General features: G+C 39.8%; 1 protein-coding gene across 3 annotated transcripts in view; it reads right to left on the bottom strand.

Annotated features, from left to right (window-relative positions):
- Positions 1–18937, bottom strand: part of LOC119554544 (zwei Ig domain protein zig-8) — a 42225-nt gene extending 23288 nt beyond the window's left edge. Inside the window, exons 1-2 of one of the 3 annotated variants that reach the window (XM_037865504.1) lie at positions 18863–18937; positions 14934–15142 (exon numbers count right to left, since the gene is read on the bottom strand). In XM_037865504.1, the coding sequence (XP_037721432.1) occupies positions 14934–14973 (40 nt within the window). In that variant the 5' untranslated portion in view covers positions 14974–15142; positions 18863–18937. Of the gene's footprint in view, positions 1–14933; positions 15225–18771; positions 18790–18862 lie in introns of those variants that run through there. The other 2 variants (XM_037865503.1, XM_037865505.1) reach the window with 2 other exon arrangements.

Below are 18937 nucleotides of genomic sequence, written 5' to 3'. Positions count from 1 at the left end.
GCAGACAAAAGTAAGCCAAGTCCAAGTCCAAGAGTAAAAAGTGAAGAGCTGGGAGGAGGCTTTGGTCCAGATAACAGCAAAAGATTTCAGTCTTTTTGTAAACACATTTAACCATTATTATTTATTATTGCTATAGTCGTTGTTGTGCCTGTAGCTGGGCAATTTCATTTCATGCTTTCGAGGGTACGAGAAACTGGAGAGCCAAAGAAAAAGCGACACACTTGAGGTGGGGAAAGTCCAACGAAGGGTTGGGAAAACCAGGCAGGCTGGAGAACGAGAAGGAAAAAAGAAAAACAGGCTAAGGTCAGCGGCTAGAGTTACCCAGTTAACTACAGGGGGAAATCCAGGGGGGGCTTGCAAGGAATCAGGTGAGCTGGTCAGGTAAAAGGCATCGGCTTACACTTGCTTTTCACTTAATTGGATTTGCCTTGGCAGCGTCTCCTTAGCCCGGCTAATAATTGCAGCTTGTAATTATTTCCAGCCCCCCTTGGCCGGCTACAAGGGATTAGCGATAGGGATAGGTATGAAAATGCACTTGCAAAATGTCAATTGGAAATTAAAACTTTCCCCGGCTTAAGTTGAGCCCCTAAAATAAGGCGGAAAACTTTCGTGCTTTTCGCGCGAGACAATTTCAATTTGCTTTAATTTCCTCGCTCGCTGTAAATTTATTCACCCGTCCTTCGATCGGGTTTTTCTTTTGATTGGCATTGGGTGTGAGCAGGAAATTGGAATTCTCACACATTCGCACACTCACATTAGGGCGGGAAGTTCGTGTAAAAGGAGCACTTGCCTTTGGCACTTTGGCAGTACATATTTGCATATTTTAAGTAAAAATTTAAGTGTTAAGGATGGGGAAGGCTCTTCAAAATTTTCTGAGAGAAACAATGACAATGTCATTTGCTCGCCAGAGTCACAGACAAAGTCTGCAGTGCTCAGTTCTTCAGTTCCTCAGTTCCAGAGTCCTCACAAACTGCAAACTGTCACTTAAAATGCCCCACTCAACTCAAGTCAACTCAATTCGTTTGGCCCATCGACGGGACTTGTCGGGGGCCCCAGTTTATGTCACGCATTATTAACACACGCCCCATCGGACGGGTTGCAGTGCAACGTGGCGTATGCGCAACGAAAGTTCTGAGACAGTCAGTGCGACTCGGACTGGCTGCCAAGTCGTGAGCTGATTGCTAAACTCACTGCCAACGACTGCACTCGGAAAAGTGCTTTAGATTCGAGATGAGATTGGGTTATGGCACTGTATCAAGTATTCATGTAAATGTCTAGTTTAGGAAGAGTTTCGCCATAAAGAACAAATTATCAATCATAGAGTGTTGCACTTGGAGAGATGTGTAAGGGGGTTTTTATGGAACTATGACTTTTAGTGCTGGAATAAAATCTAATCTGGTGCCCTTGAGAAAAACATGGAATTCTGTCACATTTATTTTAAGAATGATAATATTTATAGTCCTTTAATTCTTCATTTTTATTAAAAGTCCCTAAACTAAAAAAAATTTAATGGATGTCAATATTTATAAATATGAGTTTTATTTTTGGGAATTATGATACTTGATACTGGAATATAATAATATTTTAAGTGCTTCAGAGGAATATTTGAAAATCTAAAATATTGATCTTATGTATTCTTAAATAATTCCAAAAAATTATTAAGCAGAAGCAAGTGTTTTTTTTTTAACAAAAAATATTTTATCCTGGCTTGTAAATTCATTCTGTACATTTTTCTGATATCGATTTTAACTATTTCTGGCAGACTAAGCATACATTTTATCGCTCAGTGCGAATATCTGGGTATGTGTGGTTGAGATTTGTTTTCTCACACGAGAAAAAGAGGAATCAGCAGTTGGAGCAATCGGAGGAGCAGCAAAAATATTGTCCTCGCCTTGCCCGTATTTACGTTTCATTTTTTGTTTTTCCTGCCTCTCCCCCTTCCCCACCGCCCTCCCCTCACCCTACATTTCCCTGCTTTTCCGGCTTTCCACCTTTTTTTGCACAACTGATTTCGTTGTCCGCCTGCGCTTATGCAATGCTTTTTGGCACGTTTCGCAATGCCCGGAACGTGTTGGTAGTTGGCCATGTGTGGCTGTGTGCGTGTGTATCTGTGTGTGTTTAACGGGTCCCAGTGTGTGTCTTTGTGTGCGTGCGTGTTTGTGGCATGCAGCTGTGCGGCACTTGCACTAATGAAAAAGTCCTGTGGTCGTTCCTTCCCACCTTGGTGGCACTTTTTGGTCAAATTCCCCCGAGATTCTTTGACCAGGTGGCGGTGGGAAGGTCTCCTTAGCAGCGAAACGAGTTCCGTTTCTTATCGAGCGGGTCTGCTAATGAAGCATCTCTCAGGAGCTCTGCTCCATCAGCACCCGAGGTATCCACTTAGGTTCCGCCATAGTGTGTTATTTCCCCGTCTCTCTGGAGTGTTGCCCAAAAAAGTTGCGCTCAAGGTCGGTGGCTCCTGGTTTCTGCCCCTCTTGTCAAGCATATTGATCCTGACTAGGCAACAACAATAGCCCCAGCATCACCCTAGACAATGTCGGTTTTCCTCACGGAAAACTCCCGTCCTCCGCGGTTTTCCCTTCACCAAATGCAATGGAGGGAAACGAGGGAGACAGACACGCATCGCGGTATTTGCCACAAGCTTTTCTCCGACTGCTTGTAGTCATTCCGCGACATTAACAGTCGGAAAAAATATTCTTCTGCACTTAATAAAACTGTAAAAATGTGGGGAAATATTATTATAGTTTATACAAAAATGTTTTACTTATAATTTGTGTTATCCATAGCTTTACTGACTAGGGAAAATCAAATTTAGCATGACAGCTATAAAGCACTTATATTCTTCCTCGAGCCTATTTTCCTCTTCCCTACATTCATTCATTTATATTGGTTTCAATTTAAATATTTACATTTACAATTTGGTATATTACTAGTGATAAGTCCTGTCGAATGATAAAAGATTATTTCTTTACTCTATTTATAATTTTAAAACAGGTTACAGATTATTAACATTAAAAATATTTTTTTTTTCATACAGTTTGGTTGCCTTTACCGCTATCAGAGAATTTCGATATAAAATCTTATTTATTTTGGACCAGTAAATATTTTCTTAATTAAATGTATTCAATAACTTGTTATTACAAAAATACTTCATTTTTTTAAGTGCACTAAAACACACATTCCCAGCAATCACCCCAAAAAACACAATCCCCTAGTAAAGAGTGCCAGCATGATGTCGACGTTGTCGTTGTTTCGATGTTGTCGCCGCGGTTTTGGGGCCCCCTCATAAGCCCCCCTCCCGACGCCACTGTCTGCTGTGATTTCTTGCCAACTGATTTTGTGATATTCACAGGAACAGCACCACTTGGGTGGTGCAGGGGAGATATATGGCCTAGGTGGTTGGGGACCTGGGAGTCTGCTCATTAAATACGCTTTGACAATCGCAGTGCTACGCTCTGCTTATCTGATTGTGGGCCAGACAGTGATGGGCCTGCCGTATAGTACCTCCTGGTTATTTCAGACCCCGCCGCTGGGTAACATGTGTGCCACCCTAATTAGCCGCTTGATCTTTAAATTCGAGTGCACTATGAGACACCATGTGGCGAGGGGGAGTGAATAAATACAAGTTTATTTATATAAGCCAGCCATAAACAAGTTGATGGCGCAAAGTTGAGCTCCCCCTCTGCATTTTCGCATAATTGTTATGTTGATTGCGAATTTCCAACGCAGCGAAAGTAAATTCCCCAAACGCTTGCTAAACAACACTGATGATGGCCAAATGGGGTGGACCAGAGGTGCGGCTGGGGTGGCTCTAAAAACTCGAGACGCACTTTTGACATGCAAATTTTATGCAATTTTTATGTGCTCGTTGGTGGGACGCAAATGGGGGCCAAATGTCAAGTGTTGTTTAACCCCTTGGTGACGATGTTTTCGTTGTTTCCGTCGCAGCTGCAGTTTAATGTGGCCCCCCATTTTTCCCCCGCTGCCTGTTGTAATTAATATAATTTCTGTTTTCATACGCATAAATTTGGAAACATTTTTCCTCTGCGTGCTGCGTGACTTTTAACGAGTGCTTGAGGGCATTTTGTACTGCAATTTGAGCTGCAATTTTTCACACTTGACAACTGACCAACGCAACCGCCTTTTCCATTTTCCCCGCACTCTCACTTTCTCTTCTTGCCCTGCTGCACTTTTTTCGTGAGCCGGAAAAGCCTTGGCAGCAACTAATTAAGAAAATATTTGCCAAGCTCTCTCGGCTGAGAGAAATTGGGTTGCTGCTGGGATTGGGAAAAGAAGATCACTCGGAAAAATTATCAGTAAATCAACTTAAAAAACAGTATATAGAAATTATGTCCTTTATGTTTAATTATAGATTTGATCAAATTTATAATAATAAATTTAATTAAATTTGGGATTTTATTTATTTAAGAAAATGTTATTTATGGAAATGTTGTTTAACAAAACTAAAAATGAACACATATTTCCTCTATCCAAGAGCACATTAGAAAAAAGAACAATTTATGAAATTCTTAAAATATTAGTTCGTTGCCAAGATAATATTTCTTAAAGTGTAAATAGGATATAGCCAAGCAGGCAACCGGGCGAGCAATTGCCGCATTCCGTCTGCTGAGACCTGCTGCAGTTTGTATTGGTCGGGGAAAAGGCACTGGGATTGGTCCGCTTCTTGCACAGGATGTGCTGGCCCAGTACAATTCTCGAGAATCAACATCTTTCGGATTGGCAACATTAACTGAAGCAGAAAATTCGGCCACAACAAAATGAAATTTCTTCCATGCTCTAACCAAAGCAATAAAGCAACCAATTGCGAACTCAAAAATCGAGAGAAGTGTTTCCTTAAGTAGAAAATAGTTTGATTTGTAGTTTCCAACGACAAGTTGGCTGAACTATCCGCAGATTAAAGACAAACCCTTTGGAACTTGGCCAGAACCGCAAAGGACAAAAGTTTTCCGCAAAGTTTTCCTCAAAGCTAATGTACCCCAATGGGATTCCCCTTTCCCGAGTTTTCTGGCCCGCGGCCTCCTTCGCTGCACCTCAGTTTACTCATCTTCCTCTGCCTCCACCCACCTTTCGACCTTCTCACCTCTTTTTCCCACCCCTTTTCGCAACCTTCAACTGGGTCAGGTGGGTCAGCCCAGGTGCTATTGCCCATGAGCAGATTGGGGAAAAACTAGACCCCAGATTGTTTTACCTTGATGTAATATTGATGCAAAGATCTTAAAAAAATATGGTATTTCCGTAAAAGAGGATTTCAACCCTTCCATTTTATGTAGTATATTATTTATACAAGAATACATTCCCTTAAGAGGCTTAACTTCTTAAGAAGGATTTTATTTTTTTGGAGTAAGTTTTATCATTCAAGAAACCGTAATTGTTATGTTACAATTGGGATACCATTTTTAACTTCATTTTAGAATTCAACTTTTAAAGGTTATTTTTTATATTTTTTTTTTAACAGATTATATCAAGTTCCAGTTCTTAATTTTATTTCCAATTTAAATACACCCCATAATTGCTTTGTACATTTTTTCTGAGTGCATCTTCCTGCTCGGGCATCATCATCTAAAATCTGAAGATGAGCTGCGCCTGATGGACATTGTTCATCAACTCAGAAATGCATTTCCCTTCGCTCGGTCCAGAAAAGGCCTCGAAAGTTCTCAGCCCGGTTAAGTTATTCAAAGGCGGGGACCAAAAATGAAGCCATAGTCAAGGTCGCTGGTCAGGGGATCTTATTTGGGCGGTGGCTGCGCCTTTGTGGAACATTATTTCAGGGGACCAGCTCGCCATGTTCATGCAAATTGAAGTGCGTGGATGAGGATAATGATATACACCATCGCCAGCGAATGGGGCGTGTTTTTTGGAATGGGATGGTTGCTAAATTCCTGGGTGGTTTGGCCATGGCGTCAGTGTAAACAAACCTGCCACATGCAGCGCCGCAAAAATTAATATTTGTATTAATAAAACCGTCGAAGGGAGAAGGCAGCAGATGTGCGGTCGTAAGTGTTTACATAACATGTTTTGGATCCCAACACATTTAGTCGAGCAGATCAACTCGGTGGGGGTGGAATGGCGATGGTAAATGGTAAATGGTAGGGATTCTGTGCGGCGAGCAAAGATAAAACGAGATACGTGCCAAACACCAAAACGCTTAAAATAGATTCCGAAACTTAAGCCATATAGCCGCCCCCTTTCGACGGCCAAAACATTGACCAAAAGAGGGATCGAAATCGCGCAGAAAGCGCCTGCAATTGAAGTCGTGCAGCGTACAATTCAATTAACGAAGTTTGCTCTTTTTTTCCCCCTGTCTACTACTATTTTTTTATTCCCATTGCGTTGGCGGTGACGTCTCAATTTTTAGCCACCGCCAACACCGCAGGCCAAAAAGGCAAAAGCGATTGGAATGTCCGTGCCGCATTTAAAAGTCAGGGGAACAAAAAGGGTAAAGATCTCTAGGAGAAGTGCTCCAAACAGTGGGCATTAAGTGGGAGATTTTACTTAAAGAATTTTTATTTTAGCTTGGAGATTAATATTGTAATAATCCTCCTAGCACTTGTCTTGCAAAGTCAAATCTCTTCAAAAATAACTATTAAACTTTTCTTTGTGTCCAAAATTTGTTTTCAATTTTCTGAATATTTTTAAGGTTTATAATTTTTGTCAGCTACGAAAGTTGTTCCAAATTATTAAAAATAAAATTCCAAAACTTCCTTAGTTATTGACACAAATGTTATTTTTTCCGTTTCTGTCAAACTTTGTGCATACGAAACCGCTCATTTGTTTTCTGTGGCAAACATTTCGCACTGAAAACTTTTGCCAAAAAAGAGGAAGCAGCACGAACAAAAGCCGAGCGGCTTAAGTTGTTCATTTTTTGCCCACTTGCCGCACTCATTGCACCCATTGTGTGGCACTTCTCTTTCGCTGTTCTTTCAGCCTCCCTCACTTTCGCACTCCTTAAACCCACACCCAGGCACCCCGACACCACCCACTTTCCACCCACAACCTTGCGAATCCAATGCCACCCACCGCAATCACTCAACCCACCGAACAACCCAACATTCACTTGGCATTGCACTCTGGAATGGCGCCCCTGAAATGGGTATTCATTGGGTGTATAGTATGTCGGAAATAAGTCCAGATTCATTTTCAATATATGCAAATTTAAGAAAGAGGGTCTAATAGGCTTATTCTTAACGAATTTATACCAAACAATGTTATTAAAATATTCTGGTAAAATCTACATATTTAAGTATTTTATAAAATGTGTAACCTAAATAAATATTCTAGTTATAGCTGATTGAAAATCTATTTTTAAAACGTTTTGAGAAAAGAGAACATTAAAAATAATCGTATTAGCTACACATTAACATAGATATTAATATTTGAAAATATAATTTCCCACGCATGTTTATGGCCATAAATCTTTTTATGAGAAAATAAACAGTTTCAACTTTTTTTTTGCTTGGTAAATAAAAACTTTTTAATGGTAATTCCAAAGTCGAGGCTTCAGAATAATCTGTTTGTCTTTTGTTTCGCTGGATTTTTTGCTGTTTTTCTGTGCATTCTAGTTCAACCAATTCGCTGGAGCGAGTGTGAAATGGCATTGAAGGGAAATAAAACTTCACACCATTACCGACACCTTCTCGTTCTCCATCCCGTAGGATTGCTGCTGCTTAGCTATGAATGAAGCGCAATTAAGTGGATGTCGAAGGGAGTTTATAGTGGCTCACTGAGCTGAAGAACGAGTGTGGATAACAGATAGGAGGTACCAGAAAAAAGATATATATCATTTTTAATTTGATCAAAATTGAGGCAAATGGTAGCATATCTTATTGAATTTGTATAATCAAATTTTTCAAAATATGAACTCAATGATATATGTATCTTTATTCTGTGTCCCAACGGAAGTAACAGTAAACATCTTCTGAATATTGATGAGTGTCCTAAAAATAGATGTTGAGTTTTTCGTTTGAGTGATTGAATTCTCAAGAGCCTGTGGAGTGGGCACATATGTGGGGGCTGCCAAGTGGGTGTGTTTAAGTTCTTCGGACCTAATGAAGTCGTTCTAGTTACAGTTGTCATGCCAGCTTATTTAATTAACTCAATTCCCGCCAACATGCTGAACAATCCAAAACGCTGCCACATATTTCAGTCGCTAATTAAGAGCAACAGTGCAACTTCAGCTGCAATTGCACAGTTGCAACTACAACTGCATAGTTGCAACTGCAGTCACGACAACTCGAGCTGCAGGCCAGGCAAATATTATTTAAATAAACTAGGACCGGACTCTCTTCTCACTCTTGGTCCAACAACTTTGTTGAACTCAGCCAAACAGTGCGTTATAAAAGTGTGCACTTAAAGGGTATTTAACTGTGGAAAGCCACATTGGAAGTGAGGAAATTAAGTCCTTCGGTTGAGGGGTTTTAACTTACTTGATGTTTTATATAAAGAGAGTGTAGCAAAAATAAATTTAAAACAAATTGCATACATTTAGCTGGGTTGCTAGGTAACTTTTTATAACTATTTTTAAATACTTATGTTTTTAATGCCAAAGAAATTAAAAAAAATATTAAGATACCAGCTTGCAATACAGAAAACATTACTATTAAATAATTTTCATAAGCAAAACATTTTATAGAATTTTTAAGAGGTATTTTTAAAGATGCTTTTTTATCATTTTAACTCAGAAACCATTTGACTTCTTTTTACCAGACAATAATATCCTGCAACGTTGTATTTTAGTCAAGACATGTTTTTCTTTTTCTGTGGCCTTTTGCCGGAATAGTTGGTAAAGTTTAATGAGCCACTATGCTGGTCCGCTTCGTGCGAAAAACTGTCAAACATTGGGTAGCTGGCAAAAGTTGCACACACTATAATACACACATGTCTGCCACGCCCACACACTTAGTGGGCTGTCTTCGTAATGGCTTTTGGTCGGAAGAAAGTGGAGGAGAGTAGTGAAAGCGGGACGAGTGGAGGTGGCCGAGACAAAAGGCAAAGCAAAAATTTGCGGCTACAAGTTCATTTATCATTTTGCTTGAGTAATTGAAATTTCAACGTCGCCGGGCGAAGAGCAGAGTGGGGCAATCTGGAGGAGCTAGGTGGTTCAGGGTGGTTTAGGGTGGCCCAGGGTGGCTCTCAGGAGGTGCACGAGCAGCATCCCAGGGTCTGGGAACCAGAAACCAAGTGGAGTCGGAGCCAATACATTAGACGCTTCCGCCGATGTTGCCGTCTGTCCGGACACATCTTTCGCTTTGAACTTAATGGATATGAAATACATAAAAAATGTATACATACTTCCCGACACCAGAGACTTCCTCTATAAGCATCTCACATGCAAAAAGGGAACCTCGCTCAAAGTCACCAAAAATGGCGTACGGAAATTCATTCAATGAGTCCCGCTTCTCTTCTTTTTTTTTTAAATCGATTGGGGATTACTTTCGGGGCATCGCTTTTCATTTTTACCTCGCTTCACATGTTTATTTTTGGGCCCCTGGATATGGATTATCCCTCGGCCCGGTCGGTTCTTAAAGCTCTTTGGGGCGTTTGCTTACGCATCGCCGCACAAATGATTTATAAGTTAGACAAAGGGCAAAAATTGAGGCAAGGCCTTCCATCGCCTTCTATGGCCTTCCATAGATTTTCCACCTTTTGCCAAACCCCGGGCTGGCTGACACAAAAATGAAATCATTTGACCATAAACATTGAACTAAATTCAAAATCAATTTAGCGTAATAATAAAAGCCAGCCGGGCTCGAAGGGACGTTGTCCTAGAAGTCTGCTGTTGGCAATTATGTCAACAATTGACTTCAATTGCCGTTGAATGGGCCTTGGCATAAGGAAAACATAATGAAAAACTGATATTCGTGATGATTTTCAAGTGCTTCGCTAGGATTAAATAGGCAATAAATAAGATACACATTTGTTCAACACTTATTGGCAGAAATGATTAAGCGGATACCCTTGGCAACGGATATACCGAAACACAAAAACTTGGTGAAAAGTTAGAAAAGCTTAAGCAAAGCCAACTAAGAAACTGCTAAGTAAACTTCTTCTTGGGCAAAATGTGTTTTTATTTTTGCGACTCACAGTCTGTTGACTTTAAAGTTGCAAACTTTCGACGCTGCGATATGCATATAGTAAGGGCCCCATAAAGATGCCATGAAAGTCCTGGCCAACTCCGCCGACAAATAGCCATAAATAAGTGCCCATGGCTTCTTCGCTGTGTGTTGTATGTGCTACCTATTGGCCATTGTTGCCCCAGAATGGCGACAACTGCAGCAGTCCGATTTGGCCTGGCCCAGAGCTTATTTATGCCCCCAGTCTCAGTCCGGTTCGAAGAAGCCAAGAAAAAATGGGGAAAAAAATGGAAAAAACGGTGGCCAAAAGTCAAGTGAATTTCCTCAGCACACACAGACACAGAAAGCCATGAAATGTAGTTTGTTATGAATTTCTGCTACATCCTTTTCTCGGTTTTGGTTTGGGGTTTGCTTTTTCCCCAATTTCCCCTTTTGTATTTTTGGTATTTTTGGTTGCCAGAGAAGCGGGTCGCAAACACATCCGTAAACAATTTGTTCATGCTCCTATTCGCTTTTATTTTTCTCAGCTTTTTGTTGCCGCTACCCGATAAGCAGAATAAAGAAATGAACAGGGGTAGAATTGAAAATAGGCAACCCTATTACAAGGGATACAAATGGCAGCCCAACAAAAACAATTCAAATGAACTGCCAACCCAAAAAGGCGAAACACGAGGAGCTCTGGAATTTTTCAAGTTTTTCAAGCGCACTCTGCCCATTTAAAAAAGGGTTAAAAAGGGGCAATCAACGCTCTGGGTGGCAATTGGTAAGAAAAGGGTTCAAATGGAGCGTGAGCAAGTGGTTCCAGTATCTTGGTTGAGTTATGGCATATCGTTAATCAGGGGGCGATTATGATCCACCGGGTGGTCCATTGGTTCTTTAATCTGCAAACAATTGTAATTATTGTTATTCACTTCCGAAGACCACCCAGTGCCCTCAAGTTATTAATTGGATTTGCAAGTGTCAAAATTAAATTGAACAAAGCTCACATTTTAATTAGGCTAACTATTCGGTAGCCATAATAATACTTGTGTATTAGGCATTTCATTTATTTGTTATCCTTTGAATATCGATATGAAATTTAATTGCTAGATTAATTTGGGCAGGCAAATGTACATTCCTCTGGAGTTTGATATATTGATGGTCATTTAGGCACACTTTAAAATACAAAGCCCTGGGTTATTGGATTTAAAAATAAATAAATGTACATATAAGTCCATGAGATAACTAGAATTGTTTTGGAATTTAGCTTATTATTAAGCTGTTTAATTTGATTTGCTTTAAAAGCCAATAAATAAATAACCATCACAACAATTTGAGTGTAATTAAAATATGTAGTATTGGTATTTCTATTTTTTTAATGATTTAAAATCATTTGTTTTATAATTGATTAGTTATATATATATCACTGCAATGTAACATATATTTTACTTACAAATCACTGTTCAAAATCACCTTCTAAGGGAACCGAATTGGAAGGGAAACAGTAAATAATTGCATTAAGCTGTTGCTGTAAGTTGGAGGAAAAGAAGGTGTCATAGGGGTGGGGGTACTAGTCTAACTTGGCCAATTCCCGCTGGCGTTGGTGTGAGTGAGCCTTTCTTCTTCCGCGCTTGTGTGCGTGTGTGTGGGAGCCTTTGCCTGTGTCAACGTAATTTCTCCCTGACTTTCTTTGCTCCACTTCGGCTCTCATTCTTGTTTGCCATTTCATTTCCATATGCACAAAGCAAATAGGCAAACAATTTCAAGGGGGTGGTGGCATAAAAGGGGGGAAAATCGGGAAATGTGGGCGGGGTGGGGTGTTGGTTGAATGTTAATACAGACCCGATACAGTTTTTCCACCCATTTCGTTGGTGGTTGTCTTGGTAGCGGGTTAACAGGACTCCCAGGATCGGGGGCTGTGGCATCTTGACAGCCAACAACTCACTGCTCAGTGACACGTGTGAAATGTTATGTTCTGCGGGTTCAGGGGGCAGCAGCCAAGAGAGGGGTTTTCCGGGGTCGAATCCAAGTTTTTTGACACATACAAGGGGCGAACGATGGCAAATTGGAAAGTCAAGCCGGAGTTGACAGGATTTGCGCGCAAAAGGATTTGCCCGGGAAATATAGCGAATAATACAGAGAGAACCATTTGTTCTCTCTATCAATGCTTACAATTTTCTATGTGTATTTTAAAAAATGTATATCTATCTATAAATATTAAATATCTTTAGAAACTGAATAAAAGGTAGCATACTTTCTCCACACACACGAAAACTGTTTTACTTTCAGTTCCATGCCACTATTTGATGGTATAGTAAAGTATTTGATGACTAAAATGATTTAACTGAAATAATTTAAAATAAATCACATGTAAAAAAAATGTTTATTTTTTTCCAGTGCATTTATGTATATACATATTGTGCATTTTGCGTGTAAGCGAGTTGAACAGGAAAAGGAAAAGGAATTGGAGCAGGAGCCGTTGGAGCCGCCGCAGCAGGATAATCGACTGCCTGTCATTGTGTTTACACTAAATTTCAATTAAATTTTGAGGCCTCCTTTGACAACTGACAGAACAAGGAAATCGTGGGCCCATCGGAAAGGGAATATTCAAGTATATATTTAGAAGGATCAGCGTAAGGGAAACAATTGCCGATGCCACTTGCCACTTTTTGGCAAACGACAACAAATCTCGGCCGAAACTTTAGAGGCAATCTTATGCGGGAAAGTGAAGCCACTTTTGCTTAGCGCTTCTCAACAACAAAATGCGGAAAGGGAAATGCTAAAAAAAAATTGAGGGAAAATGCCAGCAATCCTCCAAAGTGGGCGGGGATTTGCCAACTGGATTTAAAATGGAAATTATTTGAAGAAAACTAATTCGGTTTATTACTTTGGGGCATACGCAGCTAAGTAAAACAAGAGCAGTCGACGGTAACGCTGCCAGCAACAATAACAAACAAAAGCAAAAGCAAAATACCCCAAAAATCTACAACAATAACAATAACAAAAACAACTAAGTAACAACAAAAGCAAGCGACCATAAAAATTAATGCAATAAAAACACATGGCCAAAACTGGCAGGAGCCAAAGCCCAAACAAAGGACACAAACAATGAAAAGTTGGCTGCCAGAATGGCAAAGAAATAAAGCCAAATGGATGGAGAGTGTACACTATACAGGTATAGTGTTAGGATCGATAAGTTTTTGCTTACACAGCCCTCCAGAATTGAATGACAAACATATATGTCAGAGGCAGGAAAAGCATACATTTATAAAGATCACTCTAAAAGATGTGGTGTCTTGTCAGCATATATTCAGAGTAATTTGATTATATACAAATAAGAAAATGTTTAAAGCTTTAAGTACTAATTTAAAACAAATGCTAAACATTTGAAAGATATTTAAAAACATCTTCTAAATATTTATAAGATTGAATTCTTAATGTTTATCTAAGTTTAAGTACTACTTCTAAGCTGAAAAATGGGTCTTCTTTTTAAAATTTTTTAAATACATATATTAGTTTATGTAAAAATTAGTGAAATAATTTTTTGGGGATAATATAAGTATATTATATAAGGAATAGACTAAATACTTCACCCATTAACTATTAGAAAAAGTAATATTTTATATATCTAAGTCTTTGAGTTGGCCATATACTTTTCATTTAATTTCCAGAACAGCCATTCTCTATAAAAGTCTGGTGATGTCAGGAGGAGTTTAAATAGGTTAGGGGGAAAGGGATATGGGCGAAAGGCAGGCTGCCAGGAGTCCTTGGCTTTTTCTTGGCCTTTTGCTCTTTGCAGGCGGCACGCAATTAAAAGGACTTGCTACTCATAAACATTGCGCTTGAGTGGATGGCCTGGTGGTTCCTCTGCCTCAGCAGCACCCAACCACCCAACCACCCATTGGGGCAACCAAGCACCACCCACAACTGTTGCTTTTCGCCTGATTGAGCTCACAGTTTGCGGCTCATAAAGTCAGAGTCTCGGGCATAATTACACTTTTCAATTATGCATAATTATGTGTAGAAAGCAATTTGTGTGTGTTTGGAGCGCGTTTAAAATTTAAAGTGCAGTGACACCAGGCACCTCTCATCCTTAACCCCTGAACGAACGGCACTCCGCACTCCATAACCCTTAACCCCACATTCCTCATTCCTCATTGGAGCTGCTGTTATGCGATATGCCCTTAAAAACGACCCCAAGCGACCAGCAAGCGACCGCATTTGTTTGCTTTGGCTCCACGTTGGTCTCTGACTTTTTACACTGGGAGAAAATATAAAAAAAATGTATATTGCAGCTGAAAATATATTTAAGAATTGTGCTTGATAATTTTAAGTGAGAGGGCATTAGTTAGATAACCAATAATTAATACAATCAAGTGTTTATCTTATAATAAGAATGTCCTTTTTTATTAATTTCAAAATAAAGGACTTTAATAATATAATAATATCCTATTCATAAATACAACAACACAGTGCAGATTCTTAATATATAATTAATAATGATACTTAATGGTTTTGAAAGACCACTATAATCGAATGGATTTTCTCTGCGTGTGCCATCGCTTTCACTGCTCCTGCTGCGGTTGGCAGTGGCCATGTCAGAACAGCAGCACAGGACTGCAAGGACAACGCAGCAGGCAGAAACATAAATCAGGATTTTCGCAGCCCGAACCACAAATGTTTTTAAAAGGATTCAGCGCCCGGCGAGGCGGCAACAATAACAACCTTGAGCGGGTTTCTGGGCCTATATTGTATATGTGTACATATGTATTGCTGATAATCTTATGCATGCTTAAGCAGGCTATATGTATGCACCATATATGGAGGGATCCTGTGGGAAAAAAGGATGGGGTCTTGACTTACCCGTCAGGCAGCAGAAAAGTGCCGTCCACAGGGTCAACATTTTGCGATGACCCACTCGATTTGCGGTCTCTTTTTAGTGTTGCAGCTATACTTTTTCACTTTCCCTCCAATCCTCGATATATTCTTTTTCCTAACACTTTTTAATGTTTGCTTTGTGTCCTATCAATTCGCACTTTGTTTGCTTTGCGAGCTTTGATCTATGGCAATTTCTGTGGGCAAGATATATTTTTGTTTTGATTTCCCTTATTCACACACAACACTTTTTTGTGTCTCTGCTTCTATTAGACCCTGCTACAGAGAGAAAAATTAGATTTTAATTTTAATTTATTTTTGAAGACAATGGGCCACCTTAAAACAGTTAATGTTTCTCCTAAGATACTAAAAAATGATTTTCAGAAGCCACTGAATGATTCTGAAGTATGTAAATCTTTAAAACATGTTCTAGGTTGAATACAGTCGAATATTGTTTTAAAATAGTTAAGTACAGTTAAGAACGGGGCTTATTATTTTAAAAAATAAATGTTTCCCTAGGTAAGTCCCAATTTTTCTCTCTGCAGCTGAGCCTGCTTCCGTTTCTCTCTTTTCGTTTCGCGTGAATTAAACACTTGCAATGACATTTAAAACACTTAATATCAATGGCAGACAATTTAATCCTTTAACGTTCGTTTGTTGAACTTTTTCAGCATTGTCCTTGTTGTTTTTCGTCCTTATTGCTGGTGCTGTTGTTGTTGTAGTTGCTGCTGTTGCACTGCAGTTGCAATTGTATTTGCTCTTTTGGCTCGTCCTAGGCCGGAATAATATTTTTTGTTGCCCTGCTCGTTTCGCTTTTCCATGAACAACTTTTTATTTTCTTTCCGCCTGGAACGTACCCAAAAAGAATTGATTTTCGTCTGGGGCTAAAGAGGCTTTAAGGGGAATTTCATTTGTCCTGTTCTCGTTGTTTTCTGCCGGTTTCTGCCCTTGCTGTTATGGAACATAAATTGATTAAATTTGTGTTTTTGTCGGGGCTGATAAGCCAGATTTTGATGGAGTGCCTGGTAAGTAAAATACATTGTTAACTAAAACTTGGAAAAAAATCATTTTCTGCTTGTCTTTACCAAGGGGTTTTAAAAAAAGGGATCTCAGAACGAATAGTTAGAACACTACAAATTATAAAGACTTTCCTTTCGGGAAACGCCCAAGCCTACTTGCTTTGAAAAACCCACTCACATCATACAATTAATTATGGTTAATGCATAAAGCAGAATCAGTTATTGACCAAAGTTGGTCTGAGCCACTGGTCAGCTGCCCCTGCATATTTCATGGATACCAATAACTTCTGTGGCATGTGTCCGGTTCCAAAAATAAATCCCCGCCTCTGGGGAACCCCAAATTATGAGGAGTTTGTGGAAAACTGTTCAAAGCCGTCACGCCTCTTTTCCACATATAACCGCCTGCGGCTATTTTCAGACCTGCTGCCATCCATTTACTTTGGCATCAATCAATTGCCCAGCCCAGGGGAAAAACTTTACTGCTACTTCGGCATTTCCCTCACATCTAATTTGTTAAACATTTGCTAGGGAATTGCCTTTTTCACACGCCCCTGGAAAACGGTGTGTGTTTTTCTCTGGAAAAATGTTCCCCTCACTGTGTGAAATTAATTAAAACTTAATTAATTGCAAACTTCGCTGGGTTGAAAGCGACAGACACACTAATGAGTAGCGGGATGGGACCAAGGTCCGAGTTCAAATGCAGGGCTCATTCAACATGCAGAGAAAAAAGATAAAGAATACAGTACACTGAAAAAATACAAAAATGAAGAGAGTACACAGTAATACATACACATTAGTTCCATATTGTATCCGTAAACTTTAAGTAAAAAGCTGACTGAATTTGAACTCATAATGATAGATATCAACATTACTTAAGTCTTGGTGTAAGGATATAAGATTCATAAACTAAACTATAAGAAGTAAAATACATTTCAGAAATTAAAATATGTAGTAAAATCTAATTTAGAGCAACGTAAGTAAATCGTTATTCAAGATTATCCCATCTTCTTAATTATAAAATTTACCATATAAAATTTAAAATTTTGATGGACGTAGAAAACTAATATAAGAAGGCTATTATTTAAAAGACTTTTAAATACACGAAATTCTACATTTTGAACGGTCTTATTAAATCATTAGTCAAGTTTATTCCTTTTTCTCATCTCAAATCTTTTTCTCTGCAGGATCCTCACTGTGTGACTTCAATCAGAAGTGGCTGCAGCTGACATGTTGTCCCTCTCGTCTCGGAATTCTCCCTGGAATCCCTCCTAGAATCCATGGCCACTTGTCACTGTTGCTTCCGTAATGGAATTAGAGAGGGGCAGGGTGCTCGGGAATGGGGAATGTGGGCATCGGGAGGACAAGGCCCTGGGCAAGGACTCAGGACTCGGAGACGGAGTCTGAGACTCCTGCCAACGTCAGCAGTGTCTCTCAAAAGTGTTAACGCACTCAATTGCTCTACATCTACCCATCTCTTTCTCGGCCAACTATGCCCGTCTCTTTCCAAGTGTCCTCCTGCCCCTCTCTTTCTAATTGTAAGCGTCTGCATTTTGCTACTCAGCTCGGGGGCAGTGTCTGCTCTAATGCTTAGTAACTGTGATTAGGAGGCAACTTTAGTTCCGGGTGGGTTTAATTCGCCACCCACTCGTACCCTTTTCCCCCGGGGCAATCTTAGCCTTTGTTTCTGCCCCATTGTGTGTGTCGGTTAATTCCTGCTGTATGAATATTTTATTGAGGAAGGTTTTCTCTTTTTATCGGCAACATGGGCATTATGTGCGAGAACAAAGAAAGGAAACATTTTAATTGTGTTGGGGTATGGCAGGCGGGATTCCACATAAGCTGGTGGCCTTAAAAGTTGATATCCCAAAACAATAGTGCTGCAAGAAAAGGAAAACGCTGAGAGGCCAAAGTACTTGACACTTGACAAAACTTTTCCATCAACAAATGCAGTTGCGACAAGTGAAAGTTTTCCTCAAGGAAACTTGAGTTTCCCCAGAAGCCACAACATCTTATCATATCATCCTATAAGATGTGTGTATTTCCGTTCGTTCCCCAAAACGCACATTGCGCATACGCACTGTGATCAGTCTGCCGTAAATTCCCCTCCACACTTGTTTTCCATTAATATTTTATGTGTTTTCTATTAATTTTTGTCACATTCTTTTAGCGTTTCGCCAGGGGCTACAATATTGGATTACACAAAAAAGTGTATTAACGCTCGATATTTGTGGCAGCGATTTCTGTTTTGACGCAGATCAAAGATTCAAAGTTTTCCTCCGATTTTTGTTTGGCATTTTTGTATAGTTTTAATTTGTTAATTTGTGTTTTGGGGTCTGGGCTCCCCTCGTTCGTCTAAATATAAAACAACTTAATTTGCTGCATGCTAATGAGGCGGAGAAGGGGGCGGGGCTGGAGGTCGTTGTGTGGGCGTTTAACACTTTTATAATTTGTTTGGATTCTGATACTGGTGCTCCTGCTTTTATTCTGGTCTTTTGTCGCCTGCCACAGCTGACAAGCTGCTAACACGCACTGAATTTCGTTAGATTTCTTATTACTTTGTTTTTTTGGTATATAATTTTTGGAGACGAAGTCGTAAAATATTCGCGTGCCGAACGCGTTTTGGCTTAGCAACAGCAACAAAACAACAACAGCAGCAATAACAGTAACGGGAACAACAAAAAAGCAACAAAAGGTCATTCAATTTTCGACTGCCGGCAATGGGGCAATGAGGCTTTTCCTGCGTTTTCACACGTTTTCCAAAATTTACGACCCAATTGTGCCCGCTTTTCTTATCCGTTTGCACTCACACACTTTTGCCCCGAGTCACAAAAACACACTCAGCACACGCACACACACTTTGGTCCGGAAAATGTCGCTCCTCACGTATTTGGGCCTCACATTTCCATCAACTTTTTATTTGGTTTTTCCACGCGCTTTTCCGCGCCTTCGCCTTGCGTTCACCGTCGATGTCGC

This window comes from Drosophila subpulchrella, chromosome 3L, assembly GCF_014743375.2.
Source record: "Drosophila subpulchrella strain 33 F10 #4 breed RU33 chromosome 3L, RU_Dsub_v1.1 Primary Assembly, whole genome shotgun sequence".
NCBI classification, from domain to species: Eukaryota; Metazoa; Arthropoda; class Insecta; order Diptera; family Drosophilidae; genus Drosophila; species Drosophila subpulchrella.
This window is presented reverse-complemented; position numbering and strand designations above follow the sequence as displayed.